Source organism: Danio rerio, chromosome 16, assembly GCF_052040795.2.
Source record: "Danio rerio strain M-AB ecotype USA chromosome 16, GRCz13ab, whole genome shotgun sequence".
In the NCBI taxonomy this organism is placed as follows: Eukaryota; Metazoa; Chordata; class Actinopteri; order Cypriniformes; family Danionidae; genus Danio; species Danio rerio.
In genome coordinates, this window is record NC_141036.1 from 17,377,204 (window position 1) to 17,393,921 (window position 16,718).

Here is a 16,718-nt window from a genome sequence, read left to right on the forward strand (position 1 = left end):
AGTATCACCTCCAGGTCAAAAAATTAAAATTAAAGAAACTTTTTTTAGAAAGTCAAAAAAAAAAAATAATTCTAAAAGTTCAAAACTATGAGTTTATAATCATTCATATCAGATGCTGTTGCAGTCAGAAACAGTATGAACATGTTGCTTTACCTCTCAAACTTGATTCCTGTAGGGCCACAGCTCTGCTATATATATATATATATATATATATATATATATATATATATATATAATATATATATATATATATAATAAAGATGTTCAAGACTACTAGAGACTATTAAGCAAGTGTGAGTTAGACGTGGTTGGAGCTAAACTAAGCAGAGCTGCGTCCCTCCAGGAATTGAGTTTTAGACCATTGCCCTATAAAGTTGGGAACAGTAGGTTATCTTTTCTGTCATGCTGTGTTTACGCATTAGAAAAAATATAAGAAAGATACATACTTTTGAAATGGGGTAAGCCTTTGTAAAAAGAAAATTTAAGCATTTTAGAAAGATGTGATTGAATACTGTTTTCGCACAATATTCAATCACATTTTTCTAAAATGCTTTAAATTTATTTTATATTGATTTATTCACTTTTTGGTGTATTAATCCCATTATTAATCTGGGGTCGCCACAGCAGAATGAACTGCCAACTTATCCAGCATGTGTTTTGCGCAGCGGATGCCCTTCCAGCAACAACCCAGCACTGGGAAACACCTACACACTTTTTGCATTCACACCCACTATGGCCAATTTAGCTTTTCAGGTCAGGTCACCTATAGTGCATGTCTTTAGTCTGTGACAGAAACCAGTGCATCTCATGGATTGTTGCCTCACAGCAAGAAAATATCTGATTTGAGTCCCTGCTGGACCACTTGGCATTTATGTTTGAAGTTTGCTTGTTCTTCACATGTTTGCGTAGGTTTCCTCTGGATGCTTTGGTTTTCAAAGAACTGCTAAAGGTGAATTGGGTAAAGAAGTTTATAAGTTAATAGGTGCGTGTGTGAATGTATGAATATATGGGCAGGGGCAGATTTAGTGATTTTGGGGCCCTAAGCAATTTCAGCCATAGGGCCCAAGCCCTAAAATGCACCCTTTCTACTTTTATTTAATTATTTATTTATTTTGCTGTATATATATATATATATATATATATATATATATATATATATATATAGCTGTATATAAAGAAAACAATGTTATTATATTGTTATAATTATAGGTAGAATTTATTCTTCTGGATATTTATTGGGGGCCCCCAGATTTCCTGGGGCCCTACGCGGCCACTTACCTCGCTTATTGGTTAAATCCGGCCCATATCTGTGTTTTCCAGTGCTGTGTTGCGGCTGGAAGGTCATCCACATATGGATAAAGCATATGCTAGAATAGTTGGTGGTTCATTCCTCTGTGGTGACCCCTGATAAACTAAGCCGAAGAAAAATTTATAAATACATGTTAGTATTTTGTCCGTCAATAGCTATTGACTGATCCTGTCGGGCAGAAAACAAGCGCTATAGTTTTGACAGAGTTTTGAGTTAGCAAATGTAGAAAAAAGTATCCAGCATTATGATACATAGAGTTTGTATTTATTTACCAATATGTATTTTGTCATAAAATTATGTTTGGCTAATTAAGTGGCATAGCCTAGGTGTGTTCTTGTCTGAGTTTACAAAAGGTAAACGCTTGTTATAGCTATATACTTTAAAAACTATAAAATTATTATTTAATGGAAAATATACTAGTAATAAATACGTGTCCGTAGCATGAAAACACTAGCAGTTATTTTTTAGATTAATGTTAAATATAAAGCGGCTTGCCATACTAGAACACGATTTTTCAGTCACGGAGGCTTGCGCCAATCCGTACATGTCTTTGCAGTCACATGACTTATAGTGGTCCGTGATCTCGCTATACGTCATCTCGCGAGCCTTCCTTTTCCCTTTTCACTTTGAGTCCAAGATGGTAGGTGGCTTGATTTCTCATGGAGTTTAACAGTGTTCGAAATCTACCTCCATCCTCAGTTATAGCTCATCTAATCTTACAGCAGACGATGTTTAGAAGCATTACAAAAACCGACAAATTAGGAAATATGCCTATTGTGGATCTTGAATGAAATTATTTAGTAAAGGCTGGCTACCATACATCGGGCCGCAGAGCCGAGCCTTCCCATCCTTGTGTTGTCTGTTTAAAACGCTTACAGATGTTACAGCACGCGTTGTGTTACCCATTTACATTTAAATAGCTGTTGGTATTTAATTGAGCTGTCTATGCAGAATAAACAGCACCAGACATTCGTGTGATGCTAAGCTAGCATTAGCAGTAATTACTCTGAGCCACATGACTTATAAACGCATGAGATAAGTGCTAACTAACTAGTGATATCTTTGTTTAACTCTGTTTTTAATGGTTGGTCATAAAAGTAACTAGAGTATGCGTCAGTTTTGGCCAGTAAATATGTGTAAGTTTATTGGGAGTTTAATATCGTGCTCTTTCTAACACTTTATTGGAGTTTCTGTAGCGATGGCTATTGTGTGTAATTTTTTTCTATGTTGTATTTTAGGGAGTTGACATCAGACACAACAAGGACCGCAAGGTTCACAGGAAGGAGCCCAAAAGTCAGGATATTTACCTGAGGCTCTTGGTCAAGGTAAGACAAGGCTGTAAAATAGGTACAAAACCCACAATCACTACATTTGTGCTCAGTTGCGTGTGGTTGTGTTTTTTTTTTTTGGTTAGGTTTTTTTTTATCTCTGTATACTTACACCTCTGTGCTTTTTGTGCTGTAGTTGTACAGATTCCTGTCTCGTCGTTCTGATGCTCCCTTCAACAAGGTTATTCTGAGGAGACTCTTCATGAGCAAGACCAACCGCCCACCTCTGGCTCTCTCCCGACTGGTTAGTTTAAACCCCATATTTAGGCCCTGTTTACACGTTTTAGAAGTTTTGGTTTTAAAACTGTTTTAACGTGAAACAATCCACGTCCACATTGGCGTTTCATCTGCTGTTTATGAAAAGCTCTCCGTCCACACTATATCGTTTAAAATGCACATCACGGACCACACACGCTGTTATGCGCTGCAGCTAATTTTGATGTCTATAAACTTATTGCATTATTGATTGCAATTATTCAGTATTAAAATCTATATTTAGCAAGGGAGACAGGGTATGTTTCATATTTTTCAATCAAAATGATTCAATGTTTTATGCATATAGGGATGCAACAATTAAGTGGTTTCCCAATTAATTGCCCTTTAATTCATCACTGTTAATTAATCGCAATGCCCTCTCAACACCGCGTTTCTGCACCGAACAAAACTGCAGCAACTAAACAGTTATGCCAACTGTGTGCTAGTTTGTATACCAAGACTAATAACCACGCACACTAGTTTAATTATGACTGAGGCTATTAAGGCAAGCTCGTGCAAGGTTATTGTTTCCAATAGAGGGACGCGAACGTGACGCACTCACGCTTTTCAGGCACACTAGTTAAGATGGGGCGCTTTTGTGACCACGGGAACTGTAAACGGCTGAAGTTTGAGGAAGAAGCAATGAAAAGTACACAGGTTTACAAACCCATTTAAAGTTACAAATATTGGTGCCGATTAGAGCGATAATGCGGTCAAAATTGACCCGCCAGCCGAGATCAATCGACTGTTTTGGAGAGGGTGCAGAAAAACTCAGTGTATCGGCTGACTAATGGCCCGAATCTTGATGTGTTGCATTCACTGCGTTTTCAGCGCAAATAGACGCTAAGTGTAGAATCTAACAGTGTATAGATCTTTGCCGAAGAAGCTCAGTTTTACTAAGTTTTTACTGATACTTTGGCTCATGACAAGAACGGTACTGTGCAGGTGGTCATCGCAAAAATTGCTGCTCTCTGCCGCATATAGTGTGTCAGCTGACTCGCCTGCTTTTTTCTACAAACACAGAAAAATGAAAACAAGGCTGGGCATTTAAAATGACAAACCAAAACCTTTAAAGAGTAGTAGAAGAGAATTTTCTTCCTTTTGTCCGATCTTTCTGGTTATATTGACATGCGTGTAAAAACAATAGTTCCTATATTTCTTACTGCAATGCTTCATTTTTGTGTGATGCAAACCATATATTTTATTCTCAAGTAACAGTAGGACATTTATAGCACTCAACTTGCATTCAAGCACATTCAGGGCAGCATGATAATGTTTATTGTTAGTATTATTGTCGTCGTCATCATTAATATTTTTATAATTATTGGACATTCATTTTGGAATTGTTTCACAAATATCAATAAGTGATAACAGGATTAGTTAGATGTTTCTGTTTTTTGTTAGTCCTGATTGATGTTTTAAAATACAATAAATCTGTAATATACAATTTGCAGTGGGGCTCATTCATTTTGGTGGGTGCTCCTAAATTTTTTATAGTGCTCCCATAAGTTAATTTCAAGCTCTGCATTAGACAAAAACTATTTAATTAATTTATTCATTCATTCATTGTTTAATCATTTATTTACAGTGTAAAAATTCAGTATGTTTAAATGTAAACAATTTTACTTATTTTTATGCACAGAGAGAAATGGACTATTGTTTGTTTTTATTATTTTGTGCTGTATTATGTGGTTACTGAGAAGCAATAAATAACACAAAATATAAGGAGTTTTCATGTGATTTTCTAAACTAGTAGTGTTTTAAAATTAATGAATGCATAATTATCGTGATAACTGTGACAATTTCTCAGACTATAATTGTACAAACAAAATCTATAATAGTTGCATTCCTATATGCATACAGTAAAGATGACAGTTATATAAATGTGTAGCTTCACAATATAAATGTTTTCTAAACACTACGTTTTTGGGGCTCCAGTGTGGACTGAAGGTGCAACCGTAGCAAAAGTTATGTTTTATAACAAAAACATTTTAGTGTAAACAGTGTTAATCAGGTGCAGAGCTGCATAATTTTGGATGAAAGAAATAATCCCTTTTTTGCTTGAGTTTAAGAATACGATTATCTCACAATTTTGTAGAGCTTCATTTTAAAGATTTAAACCTGTAGAATGTTTCTAAGCGAAATGGCAACACAATAAGACCAAATACTTGTAGCTTCAATCAAATTTTAAGCAATTTAATTACAATAATTTAATGTGTAAGAAGGAAGATTTTCACAATACTGAAGTCATTGTTTGTGCATCACAATTTTTTACTCCACATACAGTGTTAACTTGATTCGTGTGCTTAAAAGGCTTATTTGACCATTTTACACACACTTTCTTTGAATCATGGACTCAAAAGAACAACATGGAGTACATGGGGAATTTACTTTATAAACTAATCTTTTAAAGGTTGATTGGTTATTCTTTTAAAGTTCTTTTGTTGGTCATTTAAAAGCTTTAATTTGTTAGATCATCCTCTTCAAATTCATCCTAAATTTAACATTTTAATCAAGACCGTTTTTAATAGTCTTAAAAGAACAACTCTTTTTCTTAAAATATTGCAATAGTATATTGAGTTTTATAGCGGCATTTTTGCTTTAAGCCGCTATCTCTTTAAGGGTAAAAAATGACACGCGAGTCCGCTGTGAATCTTTCTGTCCTCTATTTTATCACATCTTGTGCCATTAAAACAGTAAAATTGCTTCTCAGTAGCACCCGTCACCACACACACTCACGGTCTGAAAATTGTTTCCTCTTCCCTTACTACTCCACCTACTACCTGGCTTCCTTAAATCCCAATTTCGACAGAATAAAAGTCTTCATTCACAAAATCAAAACAATAATGCAAATACTTATACAAATACAATATGCTCTAATGCTCTAATCTAAATACAATAATTATCAAATGTTAGCTTAATTATAATAATAATAATAATCACATCAACCAATCAACACATTTAATCCAAGCATAATAATAATAATAAAAATGTCTCCAAGTTTACTATCCTAATTATTGAATCAGTTTTAAGACAAAATAGTTTACGATTACAAAACATGAAGATTAAATAAGGGACTTATTCTTGATGTATTAATGATTCTTAAGCAAATAATTATTTAGCTTTTCTAGATGTTCTCATGAAAATTTTTCTTTCCTCAGATTCGTAAGATGAAGCTTCCAGGTCGTGAAAACCTGACTGCTGTTGTTGTGGGAACTATTACTGATGATGTCAGGATTCAGAATATCCCTAAACTGAAGGTATGACCAGACTGCAACCAATCATGTTTGGACACTTTGTCATGTGTTGAATATAAGTTGTCAATAATTGGCTTTAAAAATTTCTTATCAGGAAAAATAAAGCTGTTATAACTAGACTATTTAAAACACATCACCCCTCCTCCCTTAAATTAAAACAGTCAACTGTTTAAAAAATATTTTAAATTTATGTATTTTAGTATTTGAATTAACTTGAAATTAAAATTTTTGACTTCTGCAGACCATAAGTGTTTCTAGAGCCTCACTCATCAACTTTACTTTTTGCCGTTTTTTTTTTTTCTTTTTCTTTTTCTTTTTTTTTTCTGATGGGGTAATGAGCTGATGATCCAAATCGGGTGTTTAATGAGACATGCAAAATGTGCAGTGTTATGAGGGCTCCAGATCCATGGTTACAAAACTTTGCCCTAGTGGGGGTTAATTTGTATTTTGAATTGCATGGACATATATGAGATATGTCTGTTCAAAAACTCAACAGTGAGATGAAAAAAATGTGGTCAATAGTTTAGCTTGACCTAATTTGCACAAACATGACCCAGCACACCAAGTCATGTCAAGTCTGATGCATTTCTAAAAATAATCGCACTATATGTAGAAGATGAGGCACTTAATGCATCACTGTCTGTACAATGATATTTTTTTCTGTATTAAGTATTTAATATGCAGGTTGGTTGTTGGGGTTTATTTGAAACATGATACATTTTCAGCAGTATAAAAATTGTAATCCCTGTATAGAAAAATGTGAATATTCAGTGTATATATACATTGGTATATATAGCTGTTAAACACAATCCACTAAATTTTGGCTGGGCCATTTTTATTTATTTTTTTGTATTTTTTTTTCTTTTCGTTTTTTTATTATTATATTTTTTTATTAATTCGAATTTACGTTTTGATGACGATTTAATTTAATATTAGATTTAATTTAATATTAAATCTAGAAATCGCGATTAAAAAAAAAAAAAGCGCCATGGACTTAAAATTCTTAACAGGTTTCTTTACACACACCGGCGCCGCCCAACCACGATTCAGGACGCAGTTCATATTTCAGCCGTGCCACAGAGCACCATCTGATAAGTTTCATGTTAAATATCATGCAAATGTGCGTGTTTGGTATGTGATACTTTAAACTGTCATGTGCGCGCCGTGTCGCAGCGCTTCTGGTATGCGACCTGCTTGACTGTCTGTTAAAGCGTGAAGTCATGTAGGATTTTACTTGTTGTATTAGTCTGAGTCACGTCTGGATTGTCAAGTCATATTCTCTCATCAAGTCGATAAACTGGATCTACACATGTATGAAGGATGTAAAAACCTGCCATGAGAAAAACCGCGCCGATCTTAGTTCGAACCGTGCTGATATTTTGGTTTGAACACGAGCAGAGGTGAGCAGCTGATGGCTGTAGCAGTGAAAATGAAAGTATCCGCCCCCATGACGTCATTTAGCAGACCTAGTTGAAAATCAGACAGATCAGGCAGCATAATACAGAGAGTGGTGCAAAGCACATGAAATTATCTATTTAAAAGGGTGGAAAAAAGAAAAATAGATTAAATATATTATTGTATATTAGACACATCTGGTGCTTTTATTTGCTCCTGCTATAAGTCCTCAACTTCACACACTGGGTTAAATTAGGCATTGCAGTTTCCATAATCAGTCCTTTACTTCCACTGTATCTTTTTAAGAAAAAGGCAGCAGCATTACAACTTGTCATTCAATCAGAAGACAAAGTCAAAACCGAGCTGACAGCCAATCTTTCCTATAGGCTCAGCAAAACCTGCAAAAAGACCTCTGTATTCCTACAACTGCAATATTTACACATATTTTTTATTTATTTAAAGAACTTTTTTTTTTGCCAAATCACCCAGCCCTACACTAAATACAGATTATTTAATTCTAAAGGAAATTAATTTAAAAGTTGTAACAGTTTGTGACATACTGTTAAATCAAGTTCAGAGGATATTTCAGCAATAGCATTTACAAGTGATTGATTGATTTAAAGCCCCAAACGAGAAATTTTAAACAGTATGGAAAACGTAAATAAAAAGGAATCGATTATAAATTTACATTGACTTGTATTTCTTTGCAGACAATACAACAAGTATTATTTAATGTGTCCATGACTTTTTAACTTAATTATTTTATATTTTTCCAAAATGTGTATTTCTGATTTGGGGTTGTAAAAAAATGTATTTGGATTTTGCCTTTACGTGGAATGATTCAGTGTAGCATTAAATATTGTCAAATGTTAATAAATGCCTTTTGTTTGAAGAATTTTTTACACTAAAACTTATAGAAGAAAATATAATTTTGTTTAAAAAGACTAACCAATGTTATATGAATCAGAACATAAACAGAATTAATAATGTTCTAGTTGTGTAAAAAGTATTGAAATCAGTATTGAGTGGCACAATAGTGTCTGTAAATCAAGTGGGCGAATGAAGTGTTTGAAGCATAATTAGACACACCGCACAGCTCTTCAGTGTCTGCCGCAGCTTTGAAGACTTCATAGCACTAAAGAGAGATATTGATGTGTTGCGGTTCTGTGCAACATTTGAAATTTAGTTATAAATTTCAATTATTGTGTGCATAAAGAGCAGTTCACAATGCACTCTACATCAATACAGTGATCTAACAGGCACACAGCAGAGTGTAAATCATTTGGAGCAAGATTCCTGCTGGTCAAAAAAGTCATACTTAAAGTGAAATTCTATGCATTTCTCCATTGATTTTTATAGTAGCTGATCATCATGGAAAATGATTGATATGCACAGTAGAATGAAGCACAGACGTAAACTTAAACCAGTGGAAAATTCATCTGTATTTCTCATTCTGTCAAATGGTTTCCGGTCATTTGGAATAATTAGCATAAAAGCACTGATGGCTTTTCATTATCACCTAGTCGTACACATGTTGGATTTGTGTAGTCATGTCTGGTGTCAAAGTTTATCACCCCTTACTAAATGACGCAGTATTTACTGCATTGTGCGTTGGAAAGATGGCATGTAGTTGTTTTCTATATTGTTTATCATGCAGTAGATGTTTGTTATACAAGTTAAGTAAAGTAAAAAATAAGTGTGAGTGTTGGTGTTATTTGACATTCGGAACAACTGAATTATTTTAGCATATTTTACATGCCAGTTATTAGCCAATGTTTGTCTAAACTTTTATTGTTTAATTTACTGTGGGTTTATTTGTATGCTTCTTGTTTATTTAAAGCACTTTGAATTACTATTAAATACGAAATGTGCTTCAAAAATAAACCTGCTTTGCTTTTATTGTCTGCTCAAATGTCTGTTTGTCTCTCCTTTGCCTCTCTCAGGTGTGCGCTCTAAAAGTGACTGACCGCGCTCGCAGCAGGATCTTGAAGGCTGGTGGACAGATCATGACCTTTGATCAGCTGGCACTTACTTCACCCAGAGGACGGGGCACTGTTCTGTTGTCTGGTAAGTGTATTCATTTGTATGTTAAGGCCAGTTTCATGCTGCATGCATAAACACTGTGTTCACAAAGATTGTAGTGTATTCTCCCCATGCAGAGAGGCAATGCTTTGGTAACAGAGCAAAAGCATCAGTGCCATGAATTTATTATATTTTTTTCCTCTGATACTAAAACATTGATATTATCCAGTTTTAAGCAGTCAATCAAATGACCTTCAATAAACAAAAAAAAATAAATAAATAAATCAAGGAATACCCACAACCAAACCTTTTAAATGATTCATAGTAATGTTTTGCTTGTTACACATTACTTGGTGTGTTTTATTAGAACTTTATAATTGACACAAGAACGAATGTCATGCAAACAATGTTCTGACAATGGTCTTTAGAATGCATCTAGAAAGAATTAATGGCGCTAGTCTGTTTGTGGAGGTTGGGAATCTTGCTTTGTGTAATTAACATTATAAGGTGAAGGGGAAAAACATTGCAGTGCCTCTTGGTGCAGATAGAAAGTAAAAGCAAAAACATTTTTCAAGTGCTTTCTTATATAGATATAGATATAATAGATTAGGAATGATCTGAAAAAGCTGCAGTTTTAGGTGTGTGCTGCTGCTCATACCTGTAAACATTGGGATGTAAAATAAAAGAAATGCCCCAAAAAAGCAACAAATTTAAATCTTTTATTAAATGTTTTGTTTGATTACATTAACAGAGGTGTCACTGTAGAAATGCTCACATCTAACAATATAATGAAAGCATTCGAGTGCTTTCCTAACTTTTTATGCTCATTTAAAGGGCCATGAAACCCCCTTGTTTCAGCAGGGTGTTTTCACACCTCTACTTTGGAAAAAGTCAGAAAAGTGGGCGTGTCCAGCTGTTTCGGAGGAAATAAAGTGGGATGATGTGGGAGTGTATTTGTGCACGCGCGAGTCAAAACACACACACACAAACACGGGAGAAAGTGATGGTGTTTACATGGACATCTGTAGTCGAATTATTTGCCAAATTATTAAATGGTGGACTTTAACTGCAGTTTGGCTCTTTCAATTAGGGAATTCATTCATGCCCCTCGCGACAAACGAGATATTTGATTCGAGGAACTGCTCTAAGCGTGTATTTTTCATGCAATGTTTTATATCGCACAGCGAATGAGAGAGAAAAAAACTCCGCATTTTCCGTAAACTTAGATGCACACAGCAGGTAGTCTCACAGCGTGTGTTGTTCCGGTCAGAAAATGCGGTGAAAATCCTACACGAGGTTAAAGTTTGGTTGTGGTGCTAACATGTTTACACGGTGCAACAGTTAACTTAGTTCGATACGAACAAATTGAATAAAGAGCACTGGTCGCTCACTTACCAAATCTGTAGAGACGGGACAATCACCAGCAACTAGAGCCGCGTCTTTATTAAAAGGTCACGAAACACCAAAACACATTTTTTGAGCTGTTGACAGTCGTATATGTGTCCCACACTGCTAAAAACACTATTAGGACACCCATATTTCACTAAAAAGTGTAAATTGGTTGTTTTTGCGTTACTTCAAGCAAACTCGTACTTCCGGTTTGAAACGAATTTTTGAAGCTGCGTCACGGCCATGACATAATAGCGTTGCATTCCAGCGTGCAGACTGGGCGTCTGTGCCAGAGTGAGTCTTATTACGTCTTATAGTGTGATGCATTAATGCATGAGTAAGGCTTGGTTCAAACCAATCAGCGCGCTCTTTTGTGCAACTTCATTAATATTCATTACTGTCACAGTGCTTGCACACTCACACCACGTTGTATTGGCAAAACAAGCGTGAAGTGTTGCTTTTATAGTTTGCTGCAGTTAAGTTTCGTTTTTATTTTCTCTCTGTGAGAGCTTAGACTCACGTGTGGATTAACAGTGTACGCGACGCTCGACAACAATAACTTGCATGTCTAAGGAGGATTATTGTTTAGCTGTGAGCTGTTCTCATCTGTAAACGCTGAGATCAGGATTCACTTGTAGTCTTCTCTTCATAAAGACGCGGCTCTAGTTGCTGGTGATTGTCCCGTCTCTACAGATTTGGTAAGTGAGCGAGCAGTGCTTTTTGTTTATTCAGTTTGTTCGTATCTAACAAACTATTGCACTGAGTGTAAACACGTTAGCACCACAAGCAAACTTTAACCTCGTGTAGGGTTTTTACCGCATTTAGTGACCAGAATAACACACGCGGCTTTCTGAAGCTACCTGCCGTGTGCATCTAAGTTTCCAGGAAATGCGGAGGGTTTTTTTCTCTCATTCGCCGTGCGGTATCAAACATTGCATGAAAAATACACGCTAAGAGCAGTTCCTCGAATCAAATATCTCGTTTGTTGCGAGGGGCATGAATGAATTCCCTGAATGAAAGAGCCAAACTGCAGTTAAAGTCCAAAATTTAAAAAATTTGGCAAATAATTCGACTACACATGTCCATGTAGGTTAAACACCATCACTTTCTCCTGTGTGCTTGTGTGTATTTTGACTCTGAAACTTGCGCGTGCCCAAATAGACACTCCCACACCATCCCACTTTTCATCCTCCGACACTCCCCCCTAAACAAAGCTGGACACGCCCACTTTTCTGACTTTTTCCAAAGTAGAGGTGTGAAAACAACCTGCTGAAACGAGGGGGTTTCATGGCCCTTTAAGAAAAGACTACAAGCGAATCCGGATCTCAGCGTTTGCAGATGAGAACAGCTCTCAGGTAAACAATAATCCTCCTTAGACACTCAAGTTATTGTTGTCGAGCGTCGCGTACACTTAATCCACACATGACTCCAGCTGCGCTCACAGAGAAAATGAAAACAAAACTGCAGCAAACTATAAAAGCAACTCTTCACGCTTGTTTTGCCAACACAACGTGGCATCTCTGTCGTCTAAACACTGTGACAGTAATGAATATTAATCAAGTTGCACAATAGAGCGCGCTGATTGGTTTGAACCAAGCCTTACTCATTCATTAATGCAACACACTGTAAGACGTAATAAGACACACTCTGGCACAGACGCCCAGTCTGCACGCTGGAATACACGCTATTATCTCATAGTCGTGATGCAGCTTCAAAAATTCGTTTCAAACCGGAAGTACGAATTTGTTGAAAACGCAAAAACAACCAATTTACACTTTTTAGCGAGATATAGGTATCCTAATAGTGTTTTTAGCAGTGTGGGACACACGACTGTCAACAGCTCAAAAAATGTGTTTTGGTGTTTCGTGACCCTTTTAAGACAAAATTAGTTGTGTTTTAAAGAAAACCCCACCAAGATTGACATCTTCAGATATTATTATTATTATTAATTGTTTATGTGTCAGTTAAAACACGCACCCAAAACCCAGACTTTTCGCTGTACAGAATCTATTTGGGAAACTGCATCTATTTATAGCTATGGAACTTGTCAGCTGACAGTCACGCACCACTAAAATAACTGAGAATTGTATTAGGGGTGGGCAGTACACCGGTGTCATAGTTATTACAGGTGTGACATTGCGCCATGACATGGATTTTTTAATATCATAAAAAATCAATTATAGCCCGAAATTTAAGCTATGCGACCTCATAATATATTTGGGAGCAATTGTGCGACTGAATATAATGGTTGTAATGCGACCTGTTTTGATTTTTTTTTTTCTAAAAACGTGCTAAATCGCTCATCCGTGCTGCTTAATTGATTCATATTAGCTGTCAATCACTGAAGGCTTTCCGCTGTCACATGACAGGGAGCATTTGTGACCGGTGGGAATGCAAGCGGCTGAAGAATGAAACGTACACAGGTTTGCTAACCCCACCTAGATATAATAATAATAAAGGCGCTGATGAGAGCGATCATGACATGTGGTGAATATTGATCCGCCAGCTGAGATCAATCGAGTCTCAGAGAACTCGAGTTTTCGGAGTAGGCACCCTAATCTCAATGCGTTGCATTCAGTGCGTGCTCATTGTTCGCTAAATGTAAGCTCTAATACTAATAACACATCATCGCTAAAGAAGCTCGCCTTTACTAAGTTTACACTGTAACTGCGGCTCATTACAAAAAGTGGTTTTGCGCTGGTGTTCCTCGCGAGAATCCTGCTCTGCCTGCTCATATAATTGGTCGGCTGACTCGCATGCTTTCCACAAACACAGAAAAATGAAGATCAGCTCTTAACGAGACTGAGCATTTACAATGACACAAACTGAAAACAAAACCTTTAAAGAGTGGCAGAAGTGAGACTTTTCTTAATCTTTTTTGAGATGTTATTTTGCTATTAAGTTACTGATGACTGTTTTGCAGCTTTTAGCATTGAATTGAATGATTTATTATAGTCTTTGTTTTGTAGCTGAAATATAATTTATTAAATTGACATGCATATAAAAACAATGGTTCAAAATAAATATTTTTTACTGCTGTGCTTAATTTTTGTTTGATGCAAACCATAAATTTATTTCTCAAAGTAACAGACTTTTACCGCAGATAACTTGCATTCAAGCACATTCTATAGGCAGCATCATAAGCAATTTAATTCATTGTTACTATTATTGTAATTTTTATCATCATTAATATTCTATAATTATTGAATATGCATTTTGGAATTATTGCACACAAATATCAATGTTATCTCAGCATTAGTTAGATTGTTGTTTCTGGTTTTGTTAGTCTTAATTGATGTTGTTTTAAAATATAATAAATCCCTTAAAATACAATTTGCAATGGTGCTCATTCATTTTTGGTCTGTGCTCCCAATTTTTTTCTGGTGCTCCTATATTTTTTTTGCTGTTCTTTAGGTTTTTTGCAAAATAAATGTTTAGAATGCATAATACTCACCCATGTCGCTTTTTGATAATGATACCTACAATTTACTTATTATAAAAATATTAACTTTATTCACATACTTAAGGGACAGGACAGGCTACTCCTCCCAAAATGTACCAAAAAAAAAAAAAATTATTATAGCATGATATTATACCGTCACTGTTCAAAAGATGGAAAATACAATGATATTAATTTTAGGTCATATCGCCCACCCCTAGATCGTATGAGTTTTGAGGATTGTATAGGAGGGGCAGCGGCACCTGTAATGGAAAGGAAGGGAATCCCTCCATTATTTATTTTAAAGTATTTTCATGCTTAAAGCACAGAGCAGGCTCACATTTAAAAGCAAGGGGTGTCCCCTGGTGGTTTGGCGGTATGGGTCATGTATGAGGAGGATTGGATTTTTATTGCAACCCTTTATAGAAAAAATTAAAATACAAGAGAAAAATGAAAAAATACCTTTAATGAGATGATAGTGGTATAGAACTGTAAAATATGGGAAAATCCCGGTAAAAATGGGAGGGTTGACGGGTATGGTTAATTCTGCTCTGCTTATGTGCTGTGGTGTAAAGCCTGGTTTATACTTCTGCATCAAGTGACCGGCGTAACCCACGGCGCATGCAACGCGCGTAGCAGTGCATTTATACTTCTGCGCGCTGTCTCTGTTGGTCTGCATTAACACCTCCGAAACACTAGTTGGCAGTGAGGTGTTAATGCTCCTCTATGTCGAGTTTCTCCGCTGATGTTTTGCTCTTCTTAAATGTACAAGTGGCTCAAACTTGCTCATTTTGAGGCAGGAACCGGCGGACGTGCAACAACTTTAACTATGAGGTAAACACAAAACAAAACTTTCCATCCGGAGCTCCTTCACAGGACTCCACATTTGTAAACAATCGCTGCATCGGGCTCACGCCATTCCCGCGGCTCTCGGTCCCGCCCAAACTCGTCATCGCTACCAAGCCGACCAATCACAGAGCTTACGTTACGCGTCGTTGCGACGTGTAGTTACATTTTTGAGAGGTGCGCGTCAGTGTTGTTGACGGCCATGGCGAAGGGCTATGCGTCAACGCAGTAGCATACGCGTGCATTTGACGCAGAAGTATAAATCAGCCTTAAGACTTTGTAATGGCTTATTCAATGTAAATCTGTCTGGTCATCCTAATGACTTCTATTGTTTCTATTTAGGTAAACTCAAATTCATTGCTTTTGTATTTTTTACACAGGACCCCGCAAGGGCAGACAGGTGTACAGGCATTTTGGGAAAGCTCCTGGAACCCCTCACAGCCACACCAAGTAAGAAAATGTTCTACACTTTCCTCAGCTTAAGGCTTTTTTTTTTTGAATAAAGTTTTGTTGAACCTTTAAACTAAAACATTTTCTTTTCTCGTCAAGGCCCTATGTGCGCTCCAAAGGCAGGAAGTTCGAGCGTGCCCGTGGTCGCAGACACTAAGGATACAAGAATTTTTCGTATTCAGTGTTGTAATCAAAATAAAGATTGGGTAATGTTCAAAATGTCTCCTGCAATTTCTTGAAGTTTTTATTTTTCTTTATGAATAAAAAAAACAGTAATCTGGCTTTTTAAAAAGCTCATTACTGTGCTCTACTCACGCTACATACACCTGAAGTGCAGAAATGACTGTCTTTACCACATCAAGTGGAAAAGGCAAACCTGATGATGAAATGCTTTGTTGACAGCTGCAGGTACACACGCTTTTAGCAGTTTCACAATTAATGTAGCTCAAAAGATCGCTTAGAATTATTGTTAAAGCATCTACGTCAGAGAAATGTGCACAGATCATGCTGGAACTTTACATTTTCCATTTTAATTTGCACAAAGCAAACCTGATTAGTTGCATGGAAAGTTTTTGACGATGCTCTGGTCTGTTGCACCAGTTGGCATTACTTTCGCTGTTGGCATGCCAGCTACTCTTGTAAAAAAAAAAACTGCATGTATTTAACATTAGTAATGATCATTTAATGCACCAGTATAGTTTAAATGAATAAAATGGCATTAAAAAGGGTTCTCAGACGATTTACTATTACAAAGGGAAAAATTTGTTAATGATTGTTAAATATTAAATCAAGTATATGTATGTTTTGAATATATTTTTCCTCATTTCACAAACTTTTAATGTTTGAATTTAATCCTATTTATTTATTTTTTTTTTGAGGAAAATCAGTTGTTCGCTATAAGTAGGTTTATCTTTAAAATTATTGTAGTCTTGAGCAAGTCAATGTTTAGAGAATAAATGGAAACCCTAATAAAATATCTGGCAGTTTCAATTGGACCACTCACAATTTTTTTTTTTTCCTACTGTAAA

The 16,718-nt window shown here is 36.0% G+C and overlaps 2 protein-coding genes across 6 annotated transcripts in view; one reads left to right on the forward strand and one right to left on the reverse strand.

Annotated features, from left to right (window-relative positions):
• Positions 1-2,884, reverse strand: part of c16h19orf85 (chromosome 16 C19orf85 homolog) — a 34,605-nt gene extending 31,721 nt beyond the window's left edge. For 2 of the 4 annotated variants that reach the window (XM_087285014.1, XM_087285008.1), the window contains exon 1: positions 1,279-1,412. The gene's annotated coding sequence lies outside the window, so the exon portion shown is untranslated. 4 annotated transcript variants of the gene reach the window in all.
• rpl18 (ribosomal protein L18) lies at positions 1,920-15,909 on the forward strand. Of its 2 annotated transcripts, none has more exons than NM_001003432.2 (7): positions 1,920-1,949; positions 2,548-2,634; positions 2,774-2,881; positions 6,054-6,152; positions 9,488-9,611; positions 15,621-15,690; positions 15,790-15,909. In NM_001003432.2, exons 1-7 carry the CDS (start codon positions 1,947-1,949, stop codon positions 15,845-15,847), a joined length of 549 nt encoding a protein of 182 aa, NP_001003432.1. In that variant the 5' UTR covers positions 1,920-1,946; the 3' UTR covers positions 15,848-15,909. The 2 variants fall into 2 exon arrangements, with proteins under 2 accessions (NP_001003432.1, XP_087141734.1); XM_087285608.1 differs by having other exon boundaries at positions 1,925-2,445.
• The last annotated feature ends 809 nt before the right edge of the window (positions 15,910-16,718 follow it).

Coding starts and splice junctions, on each gene's coding strand:
- rpl18 (NM_001003432.2), top strand. Junction 6,153..9,487: donor AGAATATCCCTAAACTGAAG/GTATGACCAGAC, acceptor TGCCTCTCTCAG/GTGTGCGCTCTAAAAGTGAC. Junction 15,691..15,789: donor ACCCCTCACAGCCACACCAA/GTAAGAAAATGT, acceptor TTTCTCGTCAAG/GCCCTATGTGCGCTCCAAAG.